We start from the raw sequence: 12674 nt of genomic DNA on the forward strand, positions 1-12674 counted from the left end.
ATTTTCAATTTTTTATATCAAAATATTCAACATATAATTTTAATTGTATACCATTGTTGAGTTATATTATCGTTGTTACTGCACTATTATTTGGTTTAAATGTTCATAATTCATTCTGAATAATAGGTTCTCAAGCATGGAATCAGGAAGAACTGATTTCAAATCTTGCCTCATGCACACTTATTACATTTATTTCATAATCATTTGTCAAATCACTTAAGCTCTTCCATTCCTAATTAGCCATCTATAAATGGGACTGGTTAATAATAATAATAATAATAATAATAATAATAATAATAATAATAATACCTGCTTCTTGAGATTTTGAGAAGAGCAAAAGAGATAATTTATTTAAGTTTTCCTGTAAAACTTAATGTGCTTTAATGTGCTAAATAAATAGTTATTAATGTTGCGGTTTTTCTTATGTTTCATTTAGCATTGTTGGATCATAAAAAGGAAATACTGATAATTTTCTCTTAATATCTTATTTGAATCTCTGGTAAACCTTTATAAAGCATCATTTGAGTCATCAAGAATTCCACAAAATTCATTGTATTTATATGGTTTTACTTCATTCTATTTTAAGTACAGAATTTTTTCTTTGTTAATATTCTTCCATCAAATTTATCTGTTCTTTTTATCTGAGGGGTGAAAAGAATTCTGATAAAATTGTATTTGCTTCCACAGAACTTACTTTTCCCAAACCAGCCTCAACAACCCAACAGCAGATGTTCAGTGTCACCAACTGGAGATCTTACTATTACAAACATTCAAAGGTCTGATGCAGGCTACTACATTTGTCAGGCCTTAACTGTTGCAGGAAGCATTTTGGCAAAGGCACAACTGGAAGTTACTGATGGTGAGAACCATTATTTGGTTTGCTATATTATTAGTGATTTTTTTCTAGAAACCGAATTATAAATGTATTTTTTTTGCTGATCAAATAGCCCATATGTTATTGTTTATTTTAAAAATTTTAGTATAATGAAAATCTTGTTTGAATAATATCCAAGTGTTTTTAAACAGCATTTCTTTTCCCAATGGGAATAATGAGTATAAAAAGCAAATAAAAATTAAAAGGGAAATTTTAATTTTAGAATATAATGGACGACTCTTAGTAAATAATACAAATATTTCCCCAATTAGATTTGTCCTTTTTAATCAGCTTCATTGATACTATTGCTGTAATCACAGATTATCTATAAACATGACATCTACATTCACAATGAAATTTGAAAAATATATTAAATATTGAATAATCTCATTTTCCTAAGAAAAATTCAGACACAGAGTAGAAAAAGTTTGAGCATAAAAGTAATTATTATACTTTCCTAAATGATGTCCATATCCTTATGACAAGGAGAAATAATTTTGCCATCTCAAATTTTCATAAGCCCTGAGTTTTCTTACACTAGTTACTGAGAGTCTAATCTTTGTTCTGTGATTTATTTTTCTCTCTCTCTCTCTCTCTCTCTCTCTCTCTCTCTCTCTCTCTCTCTCAAAAATACTGCGATTGTCAATCAATTTAAATTTACATGTAGATTAAAAGGTCATTTGGAATTAGCATAAAGAAGTATTTTTTAAAATATCTGCCCATGATGCTGCCTGATTCAATACTGTGTCTGTGGTTGGAAAAAATAAAACAGAGAGGTCATTGAGCTGTTAAAATGGCTGCACCTGCCGATGTTTTATTTTAGAGATTTACTGCTATAGAGTTCAAGGATAATAGTGATGAGACATTCTTCCTTTAGATAGTCAAGGTTTTTTGGTCTCCTGCATTTTATTTTTCTTTATTGGATGAAAATATAATCATTAATATTTTAAAGTTCTTATCCTTTTCAGCAATCAATTAACAAAATATCCTAATATATGTTGCATGGAAAATATATCTAGTTGAAAGTATTTGGATACAGAAATTTTTTTGTCTTTTACTATCCTAAGCAATAGCTAGTAATCCAGCAATGCATAATATTATTTTGAAATATATTATTAATTTTTAATAAAAAAGAAAAACCACATCAATGAAACAAAAAAGGAACAAAGTAGCTAGCTAACATTTGAAATAAAATGCAAATAATTTTAAGTGAGAAAATGGTTTATGAAGGGAAATGCATGTTCATTTGACTGATATGCTTTGTAGAATACTTTATTTTTTCATTATTAAACCTCCAAAGAAATGAATGTAGCATGATTAATTTATTTTTAAGCTGTCATTCTAAATTTATGTCATTCTACTATAGAACCAGAGGTTCCAATTTAGTTTTTGTTTCGTGCATCAAAAAGGAGAGAGCAGAGACAGCTAGGTGGCACAATGAGTAGAGCACCAGCTCTGGAGTCAGGAATACTTGAGTTCAAATCTAAGCTCAGATACTTAATGATTACTTAACTGTGTGGCCTTGGGAAAGCCACTTAAACCCATTGCCTTGCAAAAACCTAAGAAAATAAAAATAAAGAAAAGGAGAGAGCCATGAAAAATGACACAAAATGATATAGGTTTATGATTGAGATGAGTCAATACATTTAGTATCATTATATTAAATAGTTATTCTTACATTGATTTTTACTTCAGAAGACAATTAAATAGTTTGGCAGTCAATACTGTTGACATTATGAAAATCATTGTTTTTGAAAGTAGAAATACAATTTGAAGATTTTACAAATAAGATATATAATTTTATATACTAATATAAGTTTTTATTTAAAATTATAGAGCATAACTTTTTTGAATTTTGATTAATATTTTAATAATTAGTAGGTCACAGTTTTTATTTTAACACATTCCTCCATGATTCATGGCAATTAAGATCCAATTGATATTAAGAATCAAAGTAAAAACCATATCAAATTGATTAATTGTGTGATTTATAGCATTGCTTATGTTGTAATATTTTTCTAATTGTTCTTATCTAGAAATATTTCAAGGGAATTGACTACTGTAAAAGCATTAATATAATAAAATATGCAAAGTTGAATGATAATTTTGCTGATTTTAGATTAATATATTCAGCATTTTAATATAAATCATATGTTCCCCAAAAGGACATTCATAGAAATTCATTCTTATTGATGTATGTATTATGTATATGCTGCATGTATTAGAAGGAAAAGGAAGTTAGAATTATATATTTTTAAATAGTCACTTATGTTATTTCTGAGAACATAGAAGAAACTTAGCAATATTGTATATTTATGGTAAATTTAAGAATAGAAAACAGAAAATTAGATTTTAGGAATCTGTAGCGAAGACCACAGATTTATTTATATATCACTAAAAGCCTTAAGTATTCATTTACCTATTGACTTTAGTCTCATGGAAAGCCATGTTGATATCTCAACCATAACATCCTTGAAACTGAACATTTCTTTGGACCAGAAGATTTTCAATTATTTTATTGATCATTCTCTTTTAAAGTACTATAAGACATCCAATTTGACAGAAGGGAAAAACTATTGTATGCCCTTTCTAATAACTGTAAAGAATACATTTTAAAATAAAATACATGTTGATATAAAATATTTGAATTTATGTTTTATTCCATCCCCAAATATTATAAATATTATATGAGTAGAATTGAACTTGTGAAACTAAAATATAAGCTTGAATTATATTTAAATAAAGCATAAGTGACTTTTCTCACTGACTGTAAAGTTTGTCTTTGGACAAATATCGTCCTTAGTTTGTACAAATTGATTTGTAATAAAAGAAAATAGATTCTAGTAAGCTTTCATATTGATGTTCTTAAACCTAAACATTATTACTCAAGATTCTTGTTATATTAATGTTTCTGTAAAATTGTTTTAATTTCTTTTAAAATATGCTATTTATATTTTACTTAATGATTTCATTACAATTTCAGGATATAGAAAGGCATAATGCTACCAGTCTATTGTTAACATATTCATGACAAGAAAAAAATTCTCATACATATCAAGTTCCTTGAAATTTATCTAATATTTAGCATGTGTTTTGTGATCAGTATCACAACAGAAAAACCTCAAAGTTGTCAATAGACCAAGAACAGAAGATGCAATGTTTTCATTCATTTTTTTTGCTGATTTTTGTCATAGTTCCTGAATCTAAAATAGAATTTCAAAAAATTCTAGTAACCATCTTAAAAATATTATATTTTCAAGTCCATTTCTAAAACTATATGAGTAGTAAGGATATCACATTCAAGTTAGGAGTTGCCATATCATATAAAGGTGGTGGCAATACCAGTTGGAAATTTAAAAAAATATCCAGGAGGATAACCAAAATCATTATCCTATTATATAATGCAAAAATAGCTTCTTAAAGGCAAACCCCATGACCAAATGACAAGATTAGGGAAAATTACAAATAAAAAAATTGCCTTCTTTGAAGGTCTTTTTTAGAAAGAATGGAAGAATGCTTCTTTAAATTTAACTGCAGTCTCTTTTTGTAAAAGAAAGCTGTTCTCTGTGGGGAACTTATTGCTAATGATTTATGCCCAGTGAATATTTCTGCTTGATTATTAATAGACATTCCAAAATTAAAGTTTGAAAAACTCATAAATAATTGCTTTGTTACTTTGATCTATATGTGATTTCATCAATGTATGAAGTCACTCTCAAAACTGAGATCACTATCTTTCTGCATGGTTTCATTTTGTACAATTCTTGTCCACTTAACTGCAGAGGACCTATATAAATCTATAAGATCTGTGAATATAAGATCTTCACCATGAATCCCTAACAATCCAGTACTATATTTTATATTCTTAAATTTACTATAAATATACAATTTTACTGTTCTTCTATGATCTTAGAAATGATATTAGTAACTATTTAAATAGATATATTGTGCTTTTAGCTTCAGTTCCCTCACATAATCCAAACAATTCCCCTTTTACTTAGTTTTAAGTTATCTCACTCTATGTCAGTAGTTCCTTATTCACTGTAAATATATAATTATGGTTTAGTCTCTAGTTCTTTAAAGAAAACTTCCAATGCCATAAATGTAGTATGTTTCTAAGCATCTTCATATTTCTATATCCATTTAGGAATATTATTTCAAAAACTAGTAAAAATGAATATCATACCTCAATTTTATGCAAATTTAGGTACTTTAAATTCAAATAAATGTTTAATGTACCTTTGTCTTCTAAATTTGATAAATAGCAATATAATTCCACATTAGATTTATATCAGTGCTATTCTATATTGTGACTCCAAGTAAAGGTGATCATTGAGTGATCTTCTCTCAAAATGACAACTAACCACCAGATAAAAATTTATATTTTCAGTAAAATGAGCACCTTTGGATAATGTTAGACTAAATAATTAGATATTTATAGATATTTTGTTTGAGTAAATGAATATTAATCCTGGAATTTTTAAATATAAGAAGTAAATTACATTTTCCTGAACACCCCAAACCATAACTACATGAAAACAAAGTATTTTCTTTTTTACAATGTTCAGAAAATAAACTGAGAGCAATATTGAGTGGTTCTTCTATTTGAAAAATTATGCAATGTTTTCATTAATCCTGTCTTGCCACATCAAAAGCACATCTTTGTGGACTCAAGCCCCATTATTCTTCCAGTGATGTCCTATAACTGAGAACCATGGAACAGCAGCCTTAGAATTAAAATTACAAGTAACTAAACAACAATGTAAAGAGATGAGTGTAAATAGGCTGAATTATTAGCAATGTGGCTTGTATAAGTGAAGTAACATAAAAGATATTGAGAATATCTCTTTTTATAAAAGGAAATGAATCATTCATGAAAAGAAAAGATAGAGGCCCATCATGGGAAACAACAGAAAAATGTAGTACATTGACATATCTGAAATAATGAAAGCAACAAAGTAAATCTTCCACTATGCTAGGTGTATTATCCCTTTAAAATTTATGGTTTGCAGTAAGACTATCAGGTTTAGAAAGACTTGGAGGAGTTGAAATATGCAGTAATTAAATGTTCATTCCCCCACATTGGGATTGTGAAAGCATTAGAGCATTTTACCAGTAACATAAGGTTTTAGCATACATAAATCTCCTAGTGAAAATTAGTAGAACCTCTGTTAAAGAATCCATTGTTGTATAGATATGCATGTACATCATGAAGCCAAATACATGACTAAATATGAAATATTCACCTCTATTGTAGTAGAGAGTGGAATCAGTGAATAAAGTCTTTTAAGGACTTGGAAATTTGTTTGCAAATAAATCACTAGACAATGGAATACTGTATCTAAACCTGACCTTTTGTGATATACTGCAAATAATCAAATGTAAAATATGTATTAACATTTTCATTTTAAATATGATAAAATTATTTAACAATGAACCATGAATTAATTCATCTATCTTATTAAATAGGAAACATTAAACATGGGGTTAACATGCCTAACTCAAATTAATGAAAATATGATAGGAGATGACTCAACTGCATAAACTGCTGTAAAGTGAAAGCAAGAGAATATAGACAAGTAAAAAAATTACTTTAAGTTATTTTGAAATAAAATCAATAATTTACAAATACTTATAAAACAGCTCATTATCATTTCAACATCAACAAGTCACTGTCTTTCTAAATAATTATTTTAAATTAAATAATTTATTATTTAATATTATAAATACTAATATAATATATTGTATAATATACTATATTTTCTATATAATTATATATTATATAATTATTAAATTAAATAATTAATAATTATTAAAACAGTAAAAAATTCTTAATTATTCGTCAAATAACTAAGTTCTATAGACGAGTTTTTTATCTCAACTTAAAGAAAAGAGTACCTTTTAAACATATACAATGTCCTGAAATCATCTTTATCATTTAGTTTTGACAGATAAGCCTCCCCCTATAATTCTACAAGGTCCAGCCAACCAGACATTAGCAGTAGATGGTACAGCCCTGCTGAAATGTAAAACCACGGGTGATCCTCCTCCTGTTATTAGCTGGTTAAAGGAAGGATTCACTTTTCTGACTAGAGATCCAAGAACATCTTTACAAGAAGAAGGAACACTGCAGATTAAGAATTTACGTGTAAGTCAAATTCTTGGAATAATAAGCTTCTTCATAACTATATCTTTAATGATGTTCTATGTATTTATATATGCTATTTGAACTTTAATATTAATAATAGTTTTCCTCTTTTAACCATTAATATCTATACAAAATTCCTATACTTCTTACTTGTGCACCACACTAATTTAACAAATAAAGAATTAAAGGGTTTTTTTTCCTTTTTTTCCCAGTTAGATGCAAGGATACTTTTCAACATTCATTCATTTGCAAATTTATGAGTTTCACATTTTTCTACCACCCTCCCTTTCCTCTCCTATAGTAATGAAAGTAAACAATCTGGTAAAAGTTGTACCTGTGCAATTGTGTTAAACATATTTACATATTAATCATATTGTGAAAGAGGAATTAGAAGAGGGAAAAAACCATGAGAAAAAAAGAAAAAATAAAAGAAATTTTGAAGAGTGAACACAATACACTTTGTTCAGCAATGAGATTTATTTTTTGCTTTTGTATTTCTGGATGTGTATTTCTGGGTATTTTTTGATCATTGACCAGTTGAGAGAAGGTGTGTCAATCATAGTTGATCCATCTCAGTTTGTTACTGCTATTATGTATAATATTTTCCTAGTTCTACTGATTTCACTCAGCATCATTTCATTCAAATTTTTCCATGCTTTTTTAAAATCCATCTACTCATTATCTCTTTTCCCCCTTTTTTTTTAAATATTGTTTTTCCAACTACCTGCAAAGGTAGTTTTTAACCAATAATATTTTTTGCTTGGTTTTGAGTTTTACAATTTTTATCCCACCCTCCCATCCTCTACCTTCCCCCGACAGAAAGGAATCCGATATGGGATCTACATTTATAACCATGCTAAATAAGTCAGAATTGATCACGTTGTTAGAGAAGAAATCAGAACCAAATGGAAGAAAGGAAACATTAGAGAGAAAAAATTTACAACTTTTAAAAAGTGAAGATAATAAGCTTTGGCATTTATTTAAACTCCATATTTCCTTCTCTGAAACAAGGCTTTTAAAATTGTCTTAGATTATTGTACTGCTGAAATGAACAAGTCCATCATAGTTGATCATCATCCCGTGTTGTTGTTAGTGTGTATAATGTTCTTAAGGCTCTGTTCATTTTACTCAACATCAATTCATGCAAGAATTTCCAGGCTTTTCTGAAATCCCATCCCACATGATTTCTTATTGAACAATAGTGTTCCATCACATATATAAACCACAATTTCTTCAGCCTTTACCCAATTGATGGGCATTCCCTCAAGTTCCAATTCTTTGTCACTACAAAAAAGAGCTGCTATGAAGATTTTTGTGCATGTGTGATTTTTACCCTTTTTCATGATCTCTTCAGGATACAGGTCTAGTAGGAGTATTGCTTGATCAAAGGATATGCACATATATATTGCTCTTGGGAATAATTCAAAATTCCTCTCAGAAAATTTGAATTAGTGCACAACTCCAACAACAATGCATCAATGCCCCAGTTTTCCCACATCCCCTTCAATATTGAATTTTCCTTCTAATCATGAGAGCCAATCTGAGAGGTATGAGGTGGTATCTCAGAGATGTTTTAATTTGTATTTCACTAATCAGTAATAACTTAGAATACTTTTCATATGACTATAGATGTATTTGATTTTTCTCATCTAAGAATTTACTTTCTATATCCTTCCACCATTTATCAATCGAGAGATGACTATTTGACTCAGTTCTCTATATACTTTAGAAATGTCAGAAATACTAGTTGCAAAAATTGCTTCCCAACTTACTACATTCCTTTTAATCATGGTTGCAGTGGTTTTTGTTTATGCAACAATCTTTTAAATTTAATGTAATCAAACTTAACCAGTTTGTTTTTTATAATGTTTTCTATCTTATCTTTGGTAATAATTTGCTCTCCTTTCCACTGATCTGACAGGTAAACCATCCCTTATTGTCCTATTTAACATTTAATATTACATTTTAGGTCTAAATCCTGCACCCATTTCAACTTTTTCTTGGTAGAGGCTGTGAGATATTGGTCTATAACTAGTTTCTGCTAAACTATGTTCCAGTTTTTCCAGAAATTTTCATTGAAGAGTGAATTTTTATCCCAGAAACTGGAATCTTTGGATTTATCATGCAGCAGATTATTATAGTCACCTAATCTATTCCATTGAATCTACCACTCTATTTCTTAGCCAGTACCAAACAGTTTTTATGACTGATGCTTTATAATATAGGTTTGAATGGCTAGGCCACCTTCTTTTGCATTTTTTCATTAATTTTTTTGATATTTTTGACCTTTTATTCATTCATATGAGTTCATTAATAAATATTCTAGTCCAATAAAGTAATTTTCTAGAAGTTTGATATGGGTCTAAATAATTTAAATAGAATTGCTATTTTTATTGTATTAGTTTGATCTACCTTTGAACAATTGACATTTGCCCAGTTATTTGGAACTGATTTTATTTGTATGAAGTGTTTTATAGTTCTTTCATAAAGCTTCTGAATCTGCCTTGGCAGGTAGACACAGGTAGACATATTGTTTGCAGTCATTTTAAATGGGGTATATCTTTCTTTCTCTTACTGCTGTATCTGTGGCTATCTTACTGCTGAAATGTGGGTATATTTTATATCTTGTAACATTGCTAAAGTTTCTAATTGATTACAGTAACCTTTTGATGATTTTGTAGGGTTCTCTAGGTGTATCATCATATCATCTGTAAAGAGTGAGAATTTTGTTTCTTCATTATCAATTCTGATTTCTTCAATTTCATTTTCTTCGCTTGTTGTTAAAGTTAACATTTCTAATACAATATTGAATAATAGTGGTGATAACAGATATACTTGTTTGGGCCCTAATCTTACAGGGAATGCTTCTATCTTATCCCCTTTACATATAATGCTTGTGGATGGTTTTAGATACTGCTTATGATTTTAAGTAATATTCTATTTATTCCTATGTTCTTTAGTATTTTAGTAGGAATATGTGCTGTATTTTATCAAAAGCTTTTTCAGTATCAATTGAGATAATCATTTAATTTCTGTTATGTTTGTTATCGATTTGGTCAAATATGTTTTCCTAATATTGATCCAACTCTGCATTCCTGGTATAAATCCTGCTTGATCATAATATATTATCCTAGTGATAATTTGCTGACATTAATTTGCTAATATTATATTTAAAATTTGTTCATTAGGGAAAGTCTTCAATTTTCTTTCTCTATTTTTGACTCTTTCTAGTTTATATCAGTACCATATTGCTGTCAAAGAAGGAATTTGACAGACTTTGTTGTTCATCTATTATTTCAAATATTTTATATAGAATTGGAACTATATGTCCTTGAATGTTTCATAGAATTCATTTGGAAATTCTACTGACCCTGTTAATATTTTCTTAGGGAGTTCACTGATGATTTGCTGAATTTCTTCTTCTAAGATAAGAGTATTTAAGTATTTAATTTCCTTTTCTTTAAACCAGGGCAATTTATATTTTTGGAAATATTCATCCATTTCTCTTAGATAATCAAATTTATTGGCACATAATTGGGCAAAATAGTTCTGAATTAATACTTTAATTTCCTCCTTATTGGTGGTGAAGCCACCTTTTTCATTTTTGATACTAGTATTTTTTTCTTCTTTCTTTTGTCAATCAAATTAATCAAAAATTTATTTATTTTTTTCATAAAACCACCTTTTTTAGTTCAACAATTTTCTTGCTTTTGATTAATTTCAGAATTTATTTGTTATTTAATTAGAGAAATTTAATTTATTCTTTAACTTTTTTAGTTCATGCTTAGTTTATTTATCTCATCTTTCTGTATTTTATTCATATATTTTCCCTAATAACTTCTTTGACTGTATCTCATAAATTTTGGAATGTTGTCTCATTATTGTCATTGTTTTGGATGAAATCATTAATTTTTTTGGATGAAATTCTTTCTACAATTTTTTGTTTTATCCTCTCATTCTTTTTGTTTGGTTTTTTTGGGGGGGTTGTTATTTTTGGCAAGGCAGTGGGGTTAAGTGACTCGCCCAAAGTCACACAGGTAGGTAATTATTAAGTGTCTGAGGCCGCATTTGAACTCAGGTCCTCCTGACCAGGGCCAGTGCTCTAACCACAGTCTCACCTAGCTGACCCTGATCCTCTCATTCTTTAAAATTAGGTTATTTAGATTCTAATTAGTTTTAGGTCTGTCTCTCCATAGTCCTTTATTGCATGTGATTTTTTAAATTGCATCGATCTGAAAAGGATACATTCAATATTTCTCCCTTCTTGCATTTATTTATAAGGTTTTTAATGCCCTAATACATGATCAGTTTTTGTGTAGGTGCCATGTACCACAGAAAAACGGTATATTCCTTTCTATCTTCATTAAATTTTCTCCAGAGGTCAATCATGTCTAAGTTTTCTGACATTCTATTTACCTCCTTAACTTTCTTCTTACTTACTTTATGGTTAGATTTATCTAATTCTGAGACAGGGAGGTTGAAATCCCCACCAGGAGTTTTGCTATCTTTAACTCATTTAGCTTCTCCTCTAAGAATTTGGATGCTATATCACTTGGTGCACACATGTTTAGTATTGAAATTATGTCATGGTCTTTTACTTCCTTCACTTATTTAATGAGCTCTATTTTTGCAACTGCTTTCCCTAACAAAGGATTGCTACAACTGTTATTTTTTTTTCATTTCAGCTGAAACAATATATTCTGCTACAGCTTTTTAACCTTAACTCTATATAACTCTCACCTTCAAATGTGTTTCTTGTAAGTAACATATTGTAGAATTCTAGTTTTTATCCACTTTGTTAATCACTTTTGTGATTATTAACTCTCTATTTCCCTCCATGCTTTTCCCCCAAATTTATATTTTCCCTTTCTTTCACCTTATCCCTCTTCTCTAGTTTTTTGCTTTGGAATACCACCTCCCTCAATATGTTTCCCTCTTCTATCTACCACTTTCCCCTTTCTTTCCCCTTTCCCTTTTCCTCTTCATCCTTTCCTACCTTCTATCACTCCCTCTTTTCCCCTCCTAGTACTTGAAAGGTAAGATAAATTTCTAAACTCACCTAAGGGTATGTGTTAATCCCTCTTTGAGTCAAATCTGATGAGAATAAGATTCCCCTGGGTCTCTCCTCCTCCTCCTCCTTTCTTTTCCTCTATTGCAATAAGTCCTTTCACCTTTTCGTGTAATTGACTCTTTTCAGCCTCCTCCTTCCTCCCATCTGTTTATTGTCTTCTCTGTTTAATGAAAGAATGAAATATATACATATGCATATGCATATGCATATACATATACATATACATATACATATACATATACATATACATATACATATACATATACATACACATATACATACACATACACATTCATGGTATGTCTGTGCCTTCAGACTAAGTATATTCCCTCTAATAGTGTTATACTTCTCAAGAGTTATGGGAATCTTCCTCTCAGGTAGGGATGGAACCAGTTTAGCCTTATTGGATAACTTTTCTTTTCCCATTTACCTTTTCATGTGTCTCTTGAGTCTTGTATGAAAATCAGATTTTCTGTTTTAACTCTTATCTTTTCATCAGGAGAGTTTGAAAGTTACCTTTTCTGTCAAATGTTCATCTTTTCCCCTGAAAGAGAAGACTCAGTTTTTCTGGAGTTGATTTT

The 12674-nt window shown here is 29.2% G+C and overlaps 1 protein-coding gene across 1 annotated transcript in view; it reads left to right on the top strand.

Annotated features, from left to right (window-relative positions):
* ROBO2 (roundabout guidance receptor 2) overlaps positions 1-12674 on the top strand; it is a 795143-nt gene that overhangs the window by 654135 nt on the left and 128334 nt on the right. Inside the window, 2 exon segments of the mRNA XM_074192780.1 lie at positions 647-859; positions 6817-7022. Coding sequence (XP_074048881.1) covers positions 647-859; positions 6817-7022 — 419 coding nt within the window.

Source organism: Macrotis lagotis, chromosome 6 (genome assembly GCF_037893015.1).
Source record: "Macrotis lagotis isolate mMagLag1 chromosome 6, bilby.v1.9.chrom.fasta, whole genome shotgun sequence".
NCBI lineage: Eukaryota > Metazoa > Chordata > Mammalia > Peramelemorphia > Peramelidae > Macrotis > Macrotis lagotis.